This window comes from Leopardus geoffroyi, chromosome A1 (assembly GCF_018350155.1).
Source record: "Leopardus geoffroyi isolate Oge1 chromosome A1, O.geoffroyi_Oge1_pat1.0, whole genome shotgun sequence".
Taxonomy (NCBI): Eukaryota; Metazoa; Chordata; class Mammalia; order Carnivora; family Felidae; genus Leopardus; species Leopardus geoffroyi.
Genome location: NC_059326.1, coordinates 82,573,249 through 82,594,279, shown reverse-complemented (window position 1 = coordinate 82,594,279; position 21,031 = coordinate 82,573,249). Strand labels below are relative to the sequence as shown.

General features: G+C 58.4%; 1 protein-coding gene across 5 annotated transcripts; it reads left to right on the top strand.

Moving 5' to 3' along the window:
* Positions 1-2,024: 2,024 nt before the first annotated feature.
* Positions 2,025-11,620, top strand: CA1H13orf46 (chromosome A1 C13orf46 homolog). Of its 5 annotated transcripts, none has more exons than XR_006713715.1 (9): positions 2,025-2,334; positions 5,412-5,463; positions 6,208-6,295; positions 6,417-6,464; positions 7,378-7,425; positions 8,484-8,551; positions 8,683-8,838; positions 11,268-11,348; positions 11,530-11,620. XR_006713715.1 is itself a non-coding variant. In XM_045482737.1 (9 exons), the coding sequence occupies exons 1-9, from the start codon at positions 2,145-2,147 to the stop codon at positions 11,560-11,562; spliced, it is 675 nt and encodes a 224-aa protein (XP_045338693.1). In that variant the 5' UTR covers positions 2,025-2,144; the 3' UTR covers positions 11,563-11,620. The 5 variants fall into 5 exon arrangements, 3 of the variants coding, with proteins under 3 accessions (XP_045338693.1, XP_045338702.1, XP_045338713.1); XM_045482737.1 differs by having other exon boundaries at positions 8,772-8,838; XR_006713721.1 differs by lacking the exon at positions 7,378-7,425.
* The last annotated feature ends 9,411 nt before the right edge of the window (positions 11,621-21,031 follow it).

Below are 21,031 nucleotides of genomic sequence, written 5' to 3'. Positions count from 1 at the left end.
ACCCACCATCCTGGCTTTTGTCCCTTGGCCTCTCCAAGACTAGCCCTCTGCACTCGGGAATCTAGGCCCCACACCAGCACCTGCACCGGCCCCTCGGCTGGGTGACCTGAGCCCTTCTGTCAGCGGAGATGCTCTGAAGAGTTTCAGACAAGGTAGAAGTGCGTGTGGAGCCAGGGAGTACCATTTGCCCCATTCTGAATATTTATGATCAACTGGTTGCTCAGGGGAAGCACATACTGTGATTTGTCCCCGTGGCCTTGGAAGTTTGCAGATAAGCATGTGCTGGGATGACACCAGATGTCCTCTGTCAAGCTGTGTTATGGGCTGAATTGTGTCCCCCACCAAAAACTCATAGCACCAGCACTTCACCCTGTGACTGTATTTGGAGATTGGCTCTTCATTTAAAGGGGTAATTAAGGTTATATGAAGTCACAAGGGTGGGCCCTAATCCCGTATGATTAGGACACAGCCAACAGACACATGAAAAGATGCTCAACATCACTCATCATCAGGGAAATACAAATCAAAACCACCATGAGATACCACCTCACACCTGTCAGAATGGCTAACAACTCAGGCAACAACAGATGTTGGCAAGGATGCAGAGAGAAAGGATCTCTTTTGCACTGTTGGTAGGAATGCAAACTGGTGCATCTGCTCTGGAAACGTGTGGAGGTTCCTCAAAAAATTAAAAATAAAACTATCATACAACCCAGCAATTGCACTATTTACCCAAAGAGTTGAAAAATACTCAAAGGGACGCACACACTCTGATGGTTACATTATCTATAATAGCAAAGATGTGGATGCAGCCCAAGTGTCTGTCACAGATGAATGGATACATATGTGTACAGGATGGAGTATCGGCCATAGAAAGATATCCCATATGTGATGGCATGGGTGGGCCTAGAGTATATTACGCTCAGTGAAATAAGTCAGAGAAAGACAAATACCATATGATTTCATTCATAAGCGGAATCTAAAATAACCAAATGAATAAAAAAAAAGAATCTGGGGCGCCTGGGTGGCTCAGTCAGTTAAGTGTCAGATTTTGGTTCAGGTCATGATCTCACGGTTTGTGGGTTCAGGCCCCGCGTCAGGCTCTGTGCTGACAGCTCAGAGCCTGGAGCCTACTTCGGATTCTGTGTCTCCCTCTCTCTCTCTGCCCCTCCGCTGCTCGTGCTTGCACTCTGTCAAAATAATAATAATAATAAACATTTAAGCAGACTCAGACCCCTAAATACAAAGAACAAACTAGGCTGCCAGGGGAGGTGCAGGCCTGCATCTACCGAGTGGACAAATCCAGGATGAAACAGAATAGAGCCAATGACAGTGGACGACGTGTGCGGGGAGCACAGCAGGAAGAAGTTGGGTCCCTATGTTGTACTCCTGAAACGGATGTAATGTGTGTCAACTAGACTCAAAAGAAGAAAAACAGATTAGGACACAGACATGCAGAGAGACAAGTGAGTAAGGGACGGGAGGCGGCACGCAGGCCGGGAGAGCAGTCCCAGGGGAGCAGGCTCCTCGCCCGGACTGTGAGGGACAAGTGTCATCCGTCCCGCGTCCTCAGACAGTGAGGGACAACTGTCATCTGTCCCAGGTCCTCAGATGGTGAGGGACAAGTATCATCCGTCCCGGGTCCTCACCCAGACTGTGAGGACAAGTGTCATCTGTCCTGGGTCCTCACCCAGACTGTGAGGGACAAGTGTCATTTGTCCTGGCCTGCTGTTCTCCACAGCCACATGAGCGGACTGACAGTGGCAGGGGGTGGGGGGGTGCAGAACCGGGTTTGTCAGCATGTCCCCTCCCCTCCGAGCCCCTGGGCCCTTTGCCTGAGTTTGGTCCACAATGACATGTCCCTGACAGGACAAAGATGCTCAATACGAGGAAATCGTCCAAAGGCCCCAGCACCACAAGTGCTGCCGCATCCACAAGGAGGGGCCTCAGCCTCCTTCTCAGGTGGGGGTGGGGCTGACCTCTGACTTTGCAGTGATGTCACAGGGGCCACTTGGCAACAGGGGCCCGCAGGGCACACTGGGCTGCTCATTGGATCCGACGGAGGTTGGAAGCCATGCTCTGCGTCTGAGGGCGCATTCGGGAACCCACGTCCCTCTTCTTTCTGGAGCCCTGACGGAGGGAGGATGATGGAGAAGGACACAGCCGCACACAGGAGGCACAGGCCGGGCCCCGGGGCCCCTCCATCGGGGGGAGCCCCCAGACACCTTAAGGCGGCCAGCGAGATGGTCGAACTGCAGCGCAGCAGGAGCGTGGGTGGCCTGCTGCAGAAGGGGGACCCTCTGCGCTGCGTCAAGAAGCTGAGCAGGGAGCTGGGTAGGCCAGCCACGCCCCTCCTTCCGGCCCGGCCCCGCCGCCCCTGCCCACACCCAAAAGGGCCGGGGTCTACAGGTGACAGAACCAGGCCAGCCTGAGGGCAGGGCCCACTGAGTGGGCCGCAGTGAGCTCTGCTGAGGTCAGGAGGTCAGGAGGGCCGTGGCCATGGGAAGCGTGGGGGTCAGTCCCTCTCGGGGAACCTGGGGGCCTCCCGGGCCAGGTCAGCCGTGAGCCCACAGGGCCGGCAGACAGGACACGGGCCAGCTAGGTAATGTTACACGTGCTGGTTCTTGCCACCTAGGATATCCCTCAACACGCAGTCGTGGGCGGGGCGGGGGGTGGGGGTGCGGAATACCTAGTGCTTGCATGGATGCTCCTTGATGTTAGCCACTTGGGCTCCCCAGTGGGTAGGTGTCTCGTGGTCCTCTCCCCAGAGGAGCAGGGCCCTGAGCTGGCTGAGATGAGGGGACTGGTTCAGTCATTTGCAGGGCCCCCAGGAGTTCTGCTTCTCCTGGGAAGGTCACCCAGCGAGCGGCCCTTTTTGAGGTCAGGACTCTGGAAATGAAACCCAGTAAGCAGGAAATGTGGTTTGTTTGTTCAAGACCTATGGATGATTTTGAGAGGTAGGGGTGTAAAAATATTTGTTCTCTTAGTGTAAACATCCAAAGGGGTGTTGTTTCGGGGGAAGGGGTGCTGGCCAGCAGCACAGAGCCACCGCTGGGCTCTTACCCTCTGTCCCCCAAAGCCTCTGAACATGGCGACCCTGTCTCACTTGAGGCTCACTCAAGAGGAGCAAAATTCCCCAAAGAAGCAAGTAGACGTGTCCTGATAATGCCACCACTACGGGGCAGCTGCAGGAGAGGACAGGCTTGGTGCCTGCTATTTCTGGATGTTCCTGCCAGCACCACAGGGTTTCCCCGAACAGCATGAATGGCAGATCCCCACGTGGCTCCCAGGTGGCCTCGGACACCACTCAGCAGCGGGGCTCAGCCTCGCTGAAGCCCGAGGGACGGAGAGCATTGGGAAGGGCTGCTCTGGTCCCACTGTCCACGTGGTAAACTGAGACCAGAAGAGGTGGCCCTGCCAGGTGCCCAGGACACACCTCCGTACACCTGCAGGGAGCAAGGGCAATGAGGCAGGTGCCACCCGAACCCACAGGTACTGAGATGCCACGGACACAGGACACAGGCCAGCTAGCCCAATGCTCCAAGCGAGGGGCGGCCGGACTAAGTCTGCAGATGAGAGGTCCAAGCCGGCCCCAGGACCAGCTTGGTGTAGGAGGGGACAGTAGGAATCCAGCCACCGGCCGCCAGCATGGGACCCACCACAGGAGCTGCCTGGCTCACGCTGCTGTGTCCACAATGCCCGCCCCGGACTCCAGAGCCCAGGCCTGCCTTGCCGCCCCTCCTGCCCCCCGGCCGTCCCTCCACCGAGCTGGTGCTCCAGGGAGGGTGTGTCCAGAGAGGAAGTGGGGGGCTGCCCCTGAGAGGTGGGCTTTCTCCAAGGGATAAAGTCAGCAGGGTGGGTACAGCCAGGCTGTAAGGCCAAGTCAGGCCTCTGACCCCCATCACAGGATCAACACCGGTTAAGAGGGTCTCCCCTCCCCAAGCAGCTCAGTGCCTTTTATGCGACTTCCTACTTCCCAGAGGAGGTGGCTGAGGCCCGACTCCCACTGCGCCCCGAGGGGCTGTCTCACACCCCAAAAATAATCTGCAAGCATTTGACGATGTTCACATCTCGGCTGAAGAGCAGAACCAAAGGAAACGTTCTATTCCTTTTGTTGCTAAACCTCTGGAGGCCCCGCTTCTCTGACCTCAGACCCCACTCAGCTCTGAGGCAACACTCCTCAGCCCCCAGGCCTCTGCCTGGTGGACGGCCATTGGCTGAGCCCTTTGGATTAAGGTGTCACTGGTTGCCCCGTACGCCCAGAGCCCTGATAATCTCAGGAGCTTTCTTAGAAGAGGGAAAGGAGGTGAGACCAGCGGACACATAAGTATTAATATTCCTCCGTATGACATATGCCCCAGAGGGTCCACTCTGGAGAAAAAAATCATGTTTCTCTTTTTAGTGATTCTTCTCTTCTTGCCAGATATGTATCATAGGGAGCAGCAGGTTCAGGGATCAGCCGTGTCTTCTAAAACACACACACACACACACACACACACACACATGTGTGCCTACAGGTAGGGGCCTGCTGAAGATTTTCCAAAAGAAGCCCAAAACTACTGCTTCTGAATCACTCGAGTCCTTCTCTCTGAGGTGGGGACTAGGCTGAGCCTTTTTGGCCCAAAGGACGTCTCGAGAGCCACCAGCTTCTGAAATGTTCTCTGAAGACCCGAGCACACATCAGCATCAGTCCCTGCACCGGTGTGGGCACGAAGGACGAGAGGAGGAGGAAGACCCTAGTTCTTAGCCACAGGGGGCTCGTGAGTCACCGAGAAGGGCCCAAACAACACAGCCAAGGCTGCGTGCGCTGAGCGCCAGGGAGGCCTGGCTAAGATGGGTCTCCCTCCAGTCAGGCCTCCTGACATGAGGCAGGGGGCCCCGAGAGGCCAGGCCCAGAGCAGGGATGGCATGGGAGAGCTGGAGACCCAGCTACTCTACTGGTCTCCGCACAGAAGCAGCCTGCAGGCTGTCTCCCGGAGCCCAGCCATCAGCTCTCCGGTCCGCAGGGGCCCCCGGCCTTGAGGCCTGGGAGCCACATGGACGGGACACCACCAAGTTCTGTGAGAAAATCCTCCCTGCAGGATCAGGGTGCTCCGAGGCACCCCACAAGGCCTCCTATCGAAGGACAATTTAAGGCTTTGTAATTTCCACCCCCGCAGCAGGACTGCATTTGGATCTTGGGCCCCATATGTGTGTTGGGTTGGGGGACGGGGGCGCCAAGCTGCTGGCAGGAAGGGGAGCAGGTACAGGGAAGCAGCCACCTTTAGCATTCTGGGCCTGGATGTGGCCACGGGGAAATGGGACCTGGACTGTCCTCCCGGACTCAATGCCTGCAGGATGCGCTGTCAGGGCTCGCAGGGCGGCCACGGGCCCAGGAGTTCTGACGACGATCGCTGCCCTTTCCTCCCCAGAGTCCGAGGACCAGGGAAGAGACCTACAGAGTGACACTGAAGATGCCAACTGGTAAGTGGTCTTTGTCCAGCACAGGTGGTTTTCAGAGACGTGAGGAGGACACAGGACACAGCAGGGTGGGGGCTGGGGCCAGTCCCAAGGTTGACGCTTGGACCCCAAAGGAGTCCTGGGGTGTCCTGAGAAGACCCCGACGGCTCAAGGTGGGAGGGGGTTCCAGGGCTGCAAGCCGCACACACCACAGCACCTGCCTCCCCAGGCGGCCCCCCAGCTGGCCATGGCCCGGAGTCTGGGAGCTGGCACCTGTCTTAGCAAACGTTCCCACTCGACTCCAGACCGCTGGTCGTGCCAGAGGTCTCACTGTTTGGGAAAGATGTGGATGTGCAGCATCATTGGCGGACAGCCCCCCAACACCACCATCATCGCCACAGACACCCCCCCAGCGCCACCATCATCACCACAGACACCGCCCCCAGTGCCACCACCCTCGCCACAGACACCCCCCCCAGCATCACCATCATCACCACAGACAGAACCCCCAGCGCCACCCCCATCGCCACAGAACCAGCCTCGAGTAACACCACCTACTCCTCGATGCCTAGCAAGGGACACCTCTGCCTCCCCCTCCGCCCACTCACCCTCCCACCCCCAGGCACGCAGAAGGTCCTCCACACCCTGTCCCTCCCTGTCCTGTGGGGTGCATCCCCGAGCCTCCCAACACCCAGGGGGAGAAAGTGCCAGCCCAAAGCTGCATCTCAGGGCACTGATGCTGACCCGTTGTCCCTGCTCCTCCCACAGTAAGGCAGACCCAGAGGAAGAGAAGCAGGAAAAGAATCGGGACTCCCTCAGGAAGTTGGACCCTGATGGTGGCTGGGCGGGGCCGGCGGTGAGGCCACCTAGAGGCCAGTGGCAGGAGCGGGAGGACGGGACGGGCACGCCTGTAGTGTGGACACACGTCCGTCGTCCTCGGGCCCTGCTGTTATTTACTTGTTTGGTGTCTTCCCCAGGAACCGGAGTTGGAGTCCATAAAGCTGGATGAACCTTTGGGAAAAGAGGCAAGAGCGTTTGACTTTTGTCAAACAGAGAGGGCTAACAGGCACAGTCCTGTGGGGTCACGAGCAGGCTGGACACGTGGGCCTGGGGTCACCTTGGCAGGACCACGTGTAGGCTGGACCGAGCACGACCTCTACCCAAGAGCCTTTGCTCAAGCTCCATGCTCCCAGCTGGTGCTGGGCACCCCTGTTTCCCGACGTGGCTGCCTGAGGCCTTTGGGACCTGATGGGGGTGGCCGTGGAAAGCCCAGCCTTGAAGTGTCCCCAGTCCCATGTCCTGACGCTCTGCCCAGAGATCCATGTGCGCTGCGGTAGGAATCCCCACTGGCGACATCCCACAGGAAGAAGGCTCTCATTCCCCTTCCCGATCCACGTGGGAGGGGGGAGCTGGGCCCATGACAGATGGTCCCTGGGATTCCAGGAGCTCACCCACAAATACCTGTGGCGTTCACTAAAGCACTCCCACTGGAAACCCCTCCTGGGTCGAGCTGCTTCCACACCTCAGTGTGAGTCCTCACCGGCGTGGGGTGAGGGTCCCAGGAGGGTTGTGGGGCCACGTGCAGGTCTGGAGAGGATGTAGAGGGGATGCCGCAGCTCTGGGCATCACCTTGAGGCAATCTCAGACAGGTGAAGCCAGGGCAACTGAGGGAGTGAGCAGGGGGAGAGGGGAGGCCGTACCCCTCCCTCCTCTCTGCCAGAGCTGGCCGTGGGCACCTTGCCATCCGTACTGCCAGCAGCTCTCTGCCAGCTCCTCAGGAGCCCCCACTGAGCACAGCCACCGGTGGTGGTCCTGGGGGTGGTCATGCAGACCCTAGCTGTGCCAGGGCCCGGAGCCCACTGCCCCTCCCAGGAAGCCTCCTCTCCTCTCCAGCCCACCCAAGCCCACCATCCACACCTCTTTGGTTTCCATTCACAGAAACCATCTGTGTTTGTGGAGATTGATCTGGGAGACCATGCGGAGGAGGTAAAAGCCCTCAGACGACAGAGCCAGGCTTGTTGCCGGGAATGCTGGTGCTCGGGGCCCACAGGCTTGTCCAGGGGACCTGCCCCACATGCATGTGTTGGAGGCTGAGGTAGAGGCAGGGGTCCAAAGGCCACCCTTGCCTCCTCCTCATCCACCAACCTGCATGCATTCCAGCATCACCAGAGATGCTAGGGCCTGGCTCAACCCTCAGGGTGCCCCCAGGCCCTAAGAACCTCTTCTGGGCTCATGCTGGGGTGGAATGAAGGGCGCAGTCTTGGGAGTCAAGGACCTGGCCTCCACGTCTGGCTCTGCCAGTAAATACTCAAGTATTTGAGTACACACCTCCCAGTGCTTCGGTGGTCTCGTTCGTAAAATGAGGATCTTAGCGGCACCCACATCCCAGGGTGGTTCTGTAAAGCTCTCAGAATAGTGCCTAGACCCAGAAAGCCTCAGTAGCAGGTATCACCATCACCATTATCACCACCACCACCACTGCCACCTCGTCCGCATCCTCATCCTCATCGTCATAGTATCATCATTTTCTGTGAAATGAAGGGGTTGACCAAAGGCCTGTCTGGACCCAACACAAGCGTCCCACAATGCCCTCCAGTTCTCAGCTGTAATGGGCAGCTACCTCTGCAAGTTTTCCAGCTCTCTCATGTTTAAGCTCCTACCCAGGGATTGTTTTTTAATTACATCTTCCAAGTCTTTGCCCTCAGAACACACCGTACAGTAAAGAATGCTGGTTATTAGCTACTCACGAGGCTGTCTTGGAGGCACCATGGGTTTTAAGGACTCAAGGAAGGTCATCCAGTGGCAGAGTTGGGATTACAGTCCAGAAGTCACAGTGGCCCACATGGAGGGCACAGTTCCTTGGCCAGGGTCCCCCGATTGGCAATTTTCACTTCACGGTGCCCAAACTCATGGGAAGATGCCCAGTGCCGGCACAGTTTCCAGGCCCCCGTCTGATCCTCAGGCAGGTGCATCAGTTCCGGCCTTAGTGGTTATGCTTGCCTCCCTCCCCTTGTCCCCTAAACTGCTCCTCCCACTTCCCACAGGTGGTCACAGGCACCATGAAAGAAGAGAAGCAGTCCGAGATGGACACGGGGGGTTCATCAGAAGACGAGTGAGTGATGCTTATGGGTTTATACACGGAGACGTGGGGGGCTCTCCTCTACCACGGTGTCTGCTGGCCCCACCTCCTGCAGGATGGGCAGAACCCCACTGCGTGCCTTCCCCCCTCACCTGTGTGCATAGAGACCCAGCACTGATGAGCCCGGAGGGGCTGAGACGTGAGCAGCAGGACTCAGGCATGACCCTTACCTTGTGGCCCCCTCACCCCACAGCAAGACCCGCTCTCCCCATCCCATCAGCCAACAGCTTGGCCAGACCGTGAAGTGGGAGGAGGCAGAGGTGAGAGGGAAGTGTTGCTGTGAGGGCCCTTCCAGCTTCTCAGTTTGGGGTTTTGGCCGCAGAGGTCACTGGGAGGGAGGACCCATCACCTGGCCGGTGTCTCTGCCACACAGGCCGAGCCCCAGGGCTAGGGTAGGAGACACATTTGTCTTGACTACCTACACCCTCTTAGGGGAGAGATTGGGTAGGGCCAGCCAACCCCCGTGAAGTCCTGAGGCCATAAAGGGTGCTGGGTAGGCTGCTAGGTCACCCAAGTGCCCCTAGACCTATTTTATTTTTTTTATTTAAAAAATTATTTTTAATGTTTATTCATTTTTGAGAGAGAGAGACAGACTGCAAGTGGGGTAGGGGCAGAGAGAGAGGCAGACACAGAATCTGAAGCAGGCTCCAGGCTCCAAGCTGTGAGCACAGAGCCCGACATGGGGCTTGAACTCATGAACCGTGAGATCATGACCTGAGCTAAGGTCGGATGCTTAACCTAGTGAGCCACCCAGGCGCCCCATTTACTTTTTTATTTAAAAATATTTTTTTTTAATTTTTTTTTTTCAACGTTTATTTATTTTTGGGACAAAGAGAGACAGAGCATGAACGGGGGAGGGGCAGAGAGAGAGGGAGACACAGAATCGGAAACAGGCTCCAGGCTCTGAGCCATCAGCCCAGAGCCTGACGCGGGGCTCGAACTCACGGACCGCGAGATCGTGACCTGGCTGAAGTCGGACGCTCAACCGACTGCGCCACCCAGGCGCCCCATATTTAAAAATATTTTTAATGTTTATTGTTGAGACAGAGAGACAGAGACAGAGAGAGAAGGAAGGGCAGAGAGAGGGAGGGACAGAGAATCCCAAGCAGGCTCCACATTGTCAGCACAGAGCATGACGCGGGCCTCGAACCCACGAACAGTGAGATCGTGACCTGGGCCAAAATCAATAGTTGGGTGCTCAAGCGACTGAGCCCCCCAGGCACCCTTAGTTTACTTTAAACAATACAGAGAAACACAAAAAGAAAATAGCAATTTATCCAACTTCCCACTTGGAATTAACAACTATGTTACTACCTTGGCTTATTTAGCTCAAACATTTTTTAAAAGAAATTCTAACATATTTAGATAAAAGTATATTCTGTTCTAAAGCTGGTACCTGTCCTTCTAAGTAACTGGCCCAGTGAGGAACAGCTCATGGAAAGGACAGGTTCTGAGTCACCCAGGCCCCTCTTGGGAGCAGGGAGGGCGGCACGGGGACACACGGGCCCCTCGTGAGCTCTCGCTGGCACACCCCCCCTCCACCCCGCATCAGTAGCTTTGAGCTGTAGCCCCGAAGCCTTTGCTCACTCGGTGTGTTGTTATTACCACAAACTTTCCCCCAGGTGTGTATGTTCTGTGAGGGAGTGTCACCCAGTCTGACCTCAGACGTTCCCATGTCCCTGCCCGTGTCTACTCATGCCAGCGTTTGCTAAGAGGTCAGGGCCTCCCTGTCACACCCCCAGATCCAGGCTGGAGGAGGTCAGAGCCGCCCTGTCACACTCCAAATCGAGGCTGCCCCCATGCTTCTCATTGTCTCTGAACGGACGTGGTGATGGATTCAGCCGCATGGGTGCAGCGCGGTGGCTTGACTGGCTGCTCCCCCCACCCCCCGTCCCCGGGCCAGACAATCCCGAAGTCACCCACTCGGCCTCATGGTCTCAGCTCCCTACCTGCTGACTCAGTGGCCCCAGAAAACCCGCAAGCCAGGGCCGGCACATAACCAAGCTTTTGTGCTGGGGGCCTGCTGGACAGTGGGAAGGGGGTGTAGGGGGGCCCTCCATGTGGGCCTGGCCTTCACACCCCACCAGGTGGTGTCAGGACCACCTGTCTGTCCCACTGCCCTGCTCACCTGCCCTCGCAGTTCTCAGAGCCATGGCTTCTCTGTCCAGGCTCTTTCAGGCCTGTTTCAGATGGTGGGGTTCAGCACCTGCGGGCCAGCCACTGCTTACTGCCCAGTGGGACGCTTCAGCACCGAGTTGTGGGGTCCCTGCAAAGGGAAGGGGGGCGGCTGACCCACCCCAGAGGCAGCCTCGGTTGGAAGTGGAGACCCCAGAGACCACCACTGGGGAAAAACTCAAGTTGTGGTGTTCTGGAAACGGGCAAGGGTAGGCGTGGGGCCGAGGGGAGTGGTTTGGCTCGGCTGGTCTTTGAGGTGTTTCATGTTCAGGGGCCCCTTCTGGCTCAGGCCTCCCAGCGCAGAGGACAAAGGCACTGGGTGGGTGGGAGGCAGCTGGTGGGAGGGCCAGCCAGCCTGCCCAGGAGTCTGGCTGTGGGTGCCGGGCCCCGGGCCCCCTGGGCTTGATGGGCGGCATGCATCTGGGGCGCAGGGGAGCTGCTTGTGGCCCTGGGCTCTGAGCTCAGTAGGGGCAGCACCTGTCTCTCCCCCGCTCGGCCCGCTGTCGGCCCCTAGGACCAGGACCAGCTGGGTGTGCTGCATCCCTTACTCCACCAGAAGGAAGGCCAAGGACAGTGTGTAACAGCTCTGGACGAGGTAGTTCTCACCAGGACAGGGCTGGGGGCCGAGGGGGCATCTAGAGGGGACAGGAAGCAGAACAGAGGGGGCTGGGCTGCTCACCTGATCTCCTGGCCTCCTCGGTCCCGCAGAGACCTGGGAGGGAGGGACGGGGGACGCAGACAGGAAGCTCTAAGAAACGCCACTTGAACCATTTCAGGGCCCCGATGACCACCCAGGTGTGAGCCACTGACCCGCTGGGTGAGCAATGACACCATCTTTTAAAAAGACACAATAAAGCATGAACAGAAGGTGTTCTCTCTCTCTGGTGCCTCTTGAGGGTCCCTACCCCTTCCTTCCATGCATCTCACTCCCTGAAATGTAACTGGGGGGAGGGAGGTGAGTTCAGTGACAGATGACTGACCCCCCCCCCCAGGTCACATGTGCATGGTGGTGGCCGTGACCACGCAGCCCTAGACTTGGCCCCAGGTGTACCTGAGGGGTCCAAGCCCCAACACAAGGGGCCCCGAGGCAGGGTAGGCATTGTTCCTTGAGGACCTGGGGGTGAGCTTTGCCACAAGCAGACAATCTGTGCAGCCGGAGTGGGAGCTCCCAGCGCCAGAGGCTGCACTAGGGCCTTGCCTCATCCGGCTTGGCTCCAGGGGTAGGGGCCTGAGGGGGTAGGGACTTGAGGGGGAGGGGCTTGCAGGGGGAGGGCACAGAGGGAGGCTGAGCAAAGGTTGGGGAGTCCTGCGTTCATCATCCAGGTCTCAGCAAACTGCCACAGGCCAAGTGGGCAAAGAACTTCAATTTCATGTGGTCTGACCTGCGACTGAGAACCCAGCAGATGCACTGACTCACACTCACTCACATGCACACACACCCAGAAGTGCATACTGTACAAGCACATCTACACACGTGCGTGCACATTACACTTGTACCCACGCCGGCAGGCGGTCACACCCACGTGCACATACACCCACGTGGGTAGGCGGTCACACCCACGTGCACATACACATACGTGCACCTACACACACGTGCACATACACACACATGCACACACACACACACATGGGCAGGCGGTCACACACACGTGCACATACATACACGCACATAAAGCAACCTCAAGCACGCAAGAGGGCGTGGGCCAGTGACAAGTATCTCTGAGGGTGAGGAACATCGGGGCCCCAAGGTTGGAGGAGTCAGACGCCCGCTGTGTGCGCAGGTGGGATGGGAGATGGGCGGGCACCTCCATCTCTCGCTGCATCCGCCAGAGAGCAGGGAGGCCCCGGAGCAGCTGACCCAATCATGGAAACCGCTTCCCTGGCCAGTCGGGTGGGGCTGTCACGTGACCAGGTCCCAGAAAAGGCCGCCCTGCTGAGTGCTCCCCATGTGCTGGGGGTTCAGACAAGCAATACACAGAGGACCTCCCACACCTTGGAGGCTGGGGGCCGCGGCTCGTCCCCATCCCGCCCTCCCCCCACCACGAGATGTGGAATACTGCTTCCCAGCCCCCAAAGAGATGGCCCCTGTCCTGTCCAACCCCTCACTGCTACCACCAGCTAAAAGGGTACCTCAGAAGCTTCTGGACAGATGGCTGGTCTGCCCCTTGGCCAGGATGGGAGGAGAAGGCCTCAGGGCTAGGGCCCTTGCTACAGAGCAGCACAGGCCACAGCGGTTAGCCACAGGCCAGGAGGGTGACTGGGCCCGGGGGGGCCCCTGGCCATGTACCCCACTATCTTTTCGTTGTCTGTCCCTTGCCATTGTACGTGGCTGCTGGCCTCTAGGGGCCTGGGGAGCAGGGACACCCCACGTGTGCTTGGTTGTGACCTTTCCCTGGTTTAGGGTATAAATTCTCCCAAATCAGATGCATGTTTGACTTTTCATTGGGCCTCTGAACCTCACGGTTGGAGGTACTTTCGTTCCATGTCATTGGGGGTATCTGCGGGGGAGCCGGTCCAGGGCAGGCCCCGGGGTAACCAGAGGGACTTGGCTTGCAGGTGTGGTGGTTGTGGCTCTGGCCTTCTGCTCCCACAGCAAGCCCCTGGGGGGGGGGGGCGGGCAGCGGTGGCTCTTGAAGGTGGGGACACACAAGGAAAGCTCCAAGCCTCCATCCATCATCTGCCAACGCCTGCCAGCCGCACCCCTGCCCTCGCGGAGGCTTCCACAGGGGAGGTGCAGCCCATGCAGCAGTGGGGCCTTTCATTCGCTGCTGGAACCGGGAGGGAACCCAGAGTGTCCGGGCTGAGCCTTGGGCTGCCATCTGCTGGCAGCGGGGGGAGCTGCCTCGGCCCTGTCCCAGCTCTGGGAGGCATGGGAGGCATGGTCAGGGTGGAGTGACCTGGCAGGTGGTGAGGGCAGGACAGGACGCCCCCTGTGTGGGCAATGAGATGGCCCTGTAAACTTGGGGGGAATGAAAACCCCATCATCCGGGCTGCCTGCGAACCCTCTCCTGGCTTCCCCTTGTTCAGGGGCCCCCTGGTCCTCTGGGTCCCCTGCCTCAGCCTGCCAGCAGCCCTGAAGCAGGCTCCCTGGTGGCATTTTCTGTCACAAACAGGCTTGGCCAGTGGTCCCAGGTGGTGACCCCCTGTTGTCCCTGGCAGCAGGCCTGACCTGCCCCGCTGGCCCCCTCCTACTCAGACACCTGTGAGAGAGGCTTACAGAGCCCTCGCGGGGGAAGGGACAGGCCAGGCCTCATCCTGCCTCCACATCTCTGATGGGGCCGCACCGGCTACACACGGCCCTTCCTGCAGACACCCCGCGGCCTCGCCCCCAGCCTGTTCTCTCCAGTGGTGTTTCCCCCCCAAATCCAACATGCATCTTGCTTGTGGGTAATATGGGAGCTCACAAAAAGCATTTAAGTTTTCTTCTAGTTACTTGCAGATTCTCAATCTTTTAATGTATTTCTCTGGAGCGTGCCCTCTCTCCTCTAGAAAGGTCTCTGTATGGAGAGAGACGGATACATACAATGTTTACGAGACTGGGGTCACCCTGCACCCACCTCTGTTCACCAGGTTTCATGTCACAGGCACCTTCCTCGGCGCCGCCCCTGAGTATTTGCTGAGCACCGGCATGAGCCCCTAGCGCCACCAGGAGCTTCCACTCCAGTGGGGGGCGGGGGGCAGACGGCGGCGGCCAGCGCGGTTTCCTTTATCTCCACGTCGTTCCGCAGAAGCGAACCTGGTCACTTGAAGTGACCTGCGGTGGGGGCGGCGCCCCAGGACACGGTGCACTGCCAGGGTCACTGCCATGTGAAAATGTCGCGCGGGTCCCAGCAAGGGCTGAGAGCCGTTGTCTGCTCTGCGCCAGGCCCAGTAAACCGTCCTGATTGGTCCTGCAAATTTTAAGTCATTAATTCCACAACGACCCACAAGCTGGGATCTACTCTCAGACCCATTTTGTAGCTGAGTCGGGGGGGTGGGGTGGTGAAGGACTTCGGGGGACACCGGTCACAGCGGGGTCACAGCGCCCACCTGTCTCCGCTCTTGCTGCTCCCCTGCCCTCCGATCCGCGCGGCGCGAGGATCGCTTCTCCCACCGCGCCCGGAAAGCGGAAGGCGCTTGCGCAGTGCGCCCCCTGGTGGCACGCTCGGTGCGGCGTCTCACCACTTCTGCCCTTCAGCGGGCAGGTCACCGCCACCACCCAAGAGGAGGTGATGGCGAGTCGCTTCATTACTAGTAGATAACTTTAACTCTCATTATTCACTAAAGGGGAGGCTGCAGTGCAAATACATTGTTGGACATCAGTTCAGGGGCAGGACTGGGGGAGTGACCCAGCCACTCTGTGCTCTGTGGTCAAGTTCCCAGAGCAGGCACTCCCTGCCCTCCTACCTCATGATCCCGAGGCCCCCCAGCCCTGTCCCTGGCACCTCTGTTTAGAGCATCCTGGGTGCCTCCCAGGCCTGGACAATCCTTGGTTCATGTGGAAACTCACCCCAAATGGATCCTTCCCACGATGCCCTGAAGTATTTCATTCCATAAAACAACAGGTGAAGCTCCCTCACGGTGTGGTCATCCTGAGGCCTTTTATGAGCCCTGGTGTCACCAGGTGCCCCAGTCCCCAGCCGTGTGGGGAGCTGGAGGGCCTGCTTTGAAAGACAGGAGCTCAGGGAGGGCGCACTGCCCCTTGCACGAGGGTCGGAGGCTGCTGAGGCCTTGGGAGGTGAGAAGCTTACCAGGGAGAGCACCCGCAGGGGGTCGTCTGGGGCCAGCCCGAGCCTGGGCAGAGGCAAAGATGCACATGCCTGGAGGCTGTCCCCTTGGCCTGTTGCCCAGAGCACAGCCTGCCTGAGACTCCCAGCCAGGTGTACTGGGAGGAAGGGGAGGAGGAGGGCAGCCCTGGAGGCAGAAGAGAGGGATGGGGACCGGGATGGGAGGCATGAGCCCTAGTTAGGCCCAGGCCTCCCCAAGGTCTTTCCTCCATTTGTTTTGAGGGGCAGGTTTTCAGAGAGGTGCAAGTGTCCACAAAGCAGGAGGTTTGCAGCCACTCAACGACTTTTGGGTCATGCTGGGGTCAGCTGGGCCCAGGACCTGGCCATGGTGTGACGGTCTGTGACCAACGTGACCTCTGCTGGGAGCAGGAGAATGTGCCCTCTGGGCTGCAGGGTTAGATGAATTCTATTCCGACAAGGCCTTGAGACCCAGAGGGAGTGGGCAATCCCATTACACAGATAAGAAAACTAAGGTCGCAGCGTCAGGGAACACAGGTTCCAAGGGAGCCAGGTCCGCATCCTGGCTCTGCCCCCACCAAGCCAGTCCAGATGCTCCACTGGCCTCCAGTCCTCCATCTAGGTCCCTGGGGACCTGGAAAAGGCAGGGTCCTCATGCCCCTCCCACAACGGTCCCTCAGATACACGCCAATGACCCTGTGCTCCCTCTGATCCCGCAGCCGCTGGATCCCCAGGGAGACAGCCTTGTCCCTCCCTGGTGGGCATGCACCCACTTCTGGATTCATCCCCCGGGGGAGCTGTGTCCTGCGCCTCATGTTCTAAGCACCCCCCTCTCAAAGCGGCACCCCGGGCACTATCACGTCTCTGTCTTCGTTGCTTCAGAGCAACTTCACTGCTGTCCATCAGGAGACAGGCTTCTGTCTTCAACCGACTGGACCTGAAGCCCAGGGACAGCCCCTCAGGGCCGCCTGGGGCCGCGCCGTTGGATGCCGCTGGCCGGCCAGGTGTGGAATCCTTGGTGGGGGGGGCCAGCACATGCACTGATACCTTCAGTCACACCCCAAACACTTAACTTGCCTGTGTGACCTTGAGAAGCTTGTTTCCCAGTCCCCACCCACCCTGCAAATCTCTGTTGTGGGGGAATTGCTCAAGCCAGCCACACACAGGATCTATGAAGGAGCCCTTCTGGAAATTTCCCAGGCTGGGCCGCAAAGCCAGCAGCCAGTCAGAGCCTGGTCCCCTCCATTTGGGCCTCTGACCACTGACATGGGGTCGTGTACAAGCTGTCCTGGTGCTGTTTCCTTCCTGATAGAGGATGGGGACACAGATCCCAGGAAACAGGTCTGAAGGAGGGGCTTGGACAGCCCCCCCTGCTCTGTTTTCCTCTGCCTGAGGTTTCAGTCTCGTCTCGGCACCCCTCCATTGCAATCTGGGCTCCAGTCTCTGTTTGGCATGGTTTTCTACATAAATTATTGGGAAATGTGATTTCCCTGGTTCCTCTGACACACACACGTCTGTTTCAGTCGCTGGTTCTCTTTGCAAAATGCAAACCAATGTCCAACTTTGAGACACATGATGGGGTGAGGGGCCACTTAAGCTCCCTGGCTAAGGGCTGGTTAGTGAGCAACGAGGGCTGGATGTGGAGGGGCTGAGGTCTGAGCAGGGGAAGACAGATCCAGGTGGGGTGTGGGGCCAGCAGGGTCACCGGCCAGCCCATGACTGTGATGGGCTCCCCAGGTCCAATGCCTGCTGGTACCAGTCCCAAAGCATGAGGGGCCATCACCTCACCCAGCACAAGCCTTGATGGAAGAGGGGTCCTGGAGGGGAAGGCTCGTGCCCAGCTTTGCTCACATCTGTTCCCTGCACAAAGGACTGAGCTCCAGCGGGTGTCCAGAGGTCAGAACAGAGCGCCCCCTCCCTCTACTGAGACCTCCCCATCACTGTGTGGGAGCCAAGAGCAGGCAGTGCGAACACCACTTCCCGATTCTCTGGCACCAAGGCATTGGCTGTCCTGTGATCCCACTCTGGCACTCCTGGAGCCGGCATGGACCCTGCAGGCTGCGGGCTCCGTCCCGAGAGGCTCCCCCACTGCAGAGCTGACTGACGCGGAGACCCCTGGTTCCTGTGCTCTGCCAGGGACTGTGAAGCAGAGCTTGGTGAACTTCACCATCCAAGAGTTTTTATCTTCATGTTGAGGGTGCGATGGATCCAATCTCCGGCCACTGGGGATGGGCTCAAGCAGCAGCCTCCCCGGGGTCGTGTTCCCCTGGCCAGGAGCCAGGAGTTCGGTGTGGGAGAAAGGGGTCCTTTGTGGATAGCAAGTGATACTGTGCTCACTTGGGAGGCTGCACGGGCTTGGGGAGCCCAGTGCTGAAGTGGGGACAAAGGGGGCACCTGGGCTTGCCTGGCTCTTTGTCTCCCGCAGCAACGCCCTCTGGCACTCACGCTTCCATCAGATTCATCCCAAAGTATTTCACGTTGTCGATGCCTGAAACATTCACTTCCAGGGTCTTTCTTGCTCCTCCCATAACCGGCCCCTCCCCCAAAGCAGGGGCATGGCCATGGTCTGCAGGGTTTGATTGTCCTTGAGAAAAGCAGGGGGCCCCTTCTGCAACATGGTGCCTGTGTGTTCCGTCCAGCACTGGGTTTTCCTACACCGGCTCTTGGGAGTTATAAGAAACACCCCTCAGGTCCCACAGCAGGACGTGAAGACAGCCTGAGCCCTGCCCTGTGGCTGCTTTGGTTCTCTGGAGCTTTCGGCGTGCCAAGGCTTGACGCGGGTTCCTGGAAAAGGCAGGACGAGCAGTCAGGGCTCACAGTCCGGAATTACAGGAGAAGGAGCCAGGACGGCACACATCATGCCCCCAACCCCTGGGTCCTCCACAACACGTCCCAGGCAGATGGCATGGAGATCTGACTCCCAGAGACAGTCTACTGGGGGAGGGGATGGAGCTGGGACCCTACCAAAGGTGACTGCTGGCTGGTGGTACCCAAAGGGGCCTTGTCTTGGGGTTTCTCACACCCCCACTGCCTGCTTGTTCCCACGGCAGTGTGTCCAGGGACCTGCTCCTGTCAGCCAGAACACCTCCTCTACAGGTTCGTGCATTGGCAGTTTGAGAATCAGATGTAGGTGCCCAGGGCCACGGTCAGCAGGAGAGCCCCACGCGTGTGCTGGAATCTGCCGGGGAACACCTGGCCTTTTCAGCAAGTCTTTCCGAGTCCCGGCTCCAGTCCCCATGCATATGTTTTTCCCAGGCCCTCTTGGTTCCTTCTAGAATCTGTGCAAGCCCTCGCTCATCCTGGGTCCCATCACCTTGGGTGAACAAACAGGACTGTCAGACTCTGAGCTCCCTGCTCCCCAAGGAGCCATCGGCCAAACTCTTGGTGACCACAGGAGGCAGGAATAAACCCCGTCACCAGCTCCCTTACTTCTGCAGGGGCAGACAATGTCAGAGCCCCCACTCCATCCCAGGGCCACTCGGGGCTGCACCGCGGACTTGCCCTGTTTGGTGCTCTGGGCTCATGGGCCCCTGCCCAACAAGCACCCCTGCCTTCTGCTTGTGCAGGGTTGTGGAGGGAGGGGTGTCCACAGCATTAAGGGACACGGTTTTCCATGCACCCTACTCTGAGCACAGAGCCCTGCCCCTCACACCCAGCGGCTTCCTCGCCTGTTATGATTAGCAGTGCCCTCGTCTGCCTCCAGAGAACGGCCACAGCACACACACGAGGGCACGCATGGATGTGCACACACTGTGGGACCCTGTCTGTGTCTGTCTGGCCTTGGGGCCTCCTCCCCTCCTTGTCCTGCCTCTGCCCTGGCCTGGGGTACACGGCCACAGCAGCAGCTCCCCTGTTCTTGCCAAAATAGCTTAGGGCATTACAGGGCAGCCCTGGTGTCAAGGTCACCCAGTGGCCCACTGGGCAAAGGGCACTGGGTGTCACATATGATTAGCTCCAAGATAGCCCAGTTGCTGGACAATTTCTCAGCACATGCCACCCTTCCCAGTGGCCTTCCCACTCAAGTGACCACCGATCTGGGAATTTCTGTGGGAATCATGCTCTGGTTTAAATTCTTCCCAGATAGGATACAGCAACACAGCCTCAGACAGACTGGCCGTGCAGGGTGTTCACTTAGCACAGAGCTGACAAACCCATCTATCTAACCAGGCTGAGTACTTAACCCAGCTGACCACCTGACCCAGCTGACCACGTACCCAGCTGACTACCTGCTCAGTTGAGCATCTACCCAAACTAACTACCTAACTCAGCTGACTCTCTAACCCAGCTGACTACCTAACCCATTTAACTACCTGACCCAGCGGACTACCCAGGCCAGCTAATTACCTAACAGAGCTAACCCCTACCCCAATGACCATCTGACCCAGCTGACCACCCAAGCCAGCTAACTACCTACTCTGTGTACCACCTGAGCCAGCTGCCTACCCAGACCATCCCTCTAAAGCAGCGGCTCCCCGGGAGAGGGTTCCGTCTGTCATGTGGGGCGGTGGGCACTCAGCGCTTGCAGTGTTCAGGATGCCCCATCTCAGAGAGCAGGCCTGCCACACTGTGATCACGAGGACGGCCTGATCCCGTCTAAACTGTGGGAGCCACACCAATCATGTGATCCAGAGGGATGTGTGTGCCTTCCCTCCATGCGCCACGCTCCTAAGATGCTTGCCCGCTTGTGTGCTCGCTGAGCACCTGTGGGGTCTCTGCCAGAGAGCAGGCAGACCCCAGGGGGAGAGCTGGGCCTATGTGGTACTCTGGCTTTTGTAAGATAAAGTGAAAACACCCTGGCAACAAATGCCAAGTTCTGTGAGCATCCTTAATCTTGTGAGCACGTACCCCTAACACGCAGGTAGCTGTGGGCTTGTGCCCTGCACTCTGGGCCACCGTGCAGTGAACTGGATCCTGGGGGTGAATTATCCTCCTCTGAGTATTGACTAACCAGCAAATGTTGGCCTTGGGTGGTGACCATGGATGTCCACTGGGTTCTGCCTTAGGTCTTGGCTTGTCTGCGGACGGCACAAGGCTGACAATCTCCATAAATCTTCTCAAGTGTGGGAGAGAGGGTCAACAGGGAGAAAGCAGACTCAAGACTCCACATCTCTCAGTAGACAAATGGGCGAGCCCACAATTCAGCATCACACAGGTGAATCGTCTATACTTTGCTTCACGTGAAACCATTCTGGGGACCTCGACTCAACAGCAGTTCACAGAAGGAAGATCCTGTGGTTTTCAGTGGACAAGTCACATGAGCCACGGTATGGCCAGGTAGTATCTGGGAGAGGGCAGTCTGCCTGCTCTCCCCGTGAGGGCCCCGTTGCACCCCTGGAGGGCCCTGTCTCGTGCCCAAAGGGTCACACCCAGCTCAAACACACACTATTAGCACAGTTAAAATCTAAACCATCAGCCACAGTGTTGGCCATCCAGAGGGCACTTGCAGGGAGGTGGTGTGGGTGTCGAAGCAGCTGAAACCTAGCATGTGAGACACAGCTAAGGAAACAGTTCCTCCTCGGGCACAGCACCTGAGGGACGCAAAGCGACTGAAGAA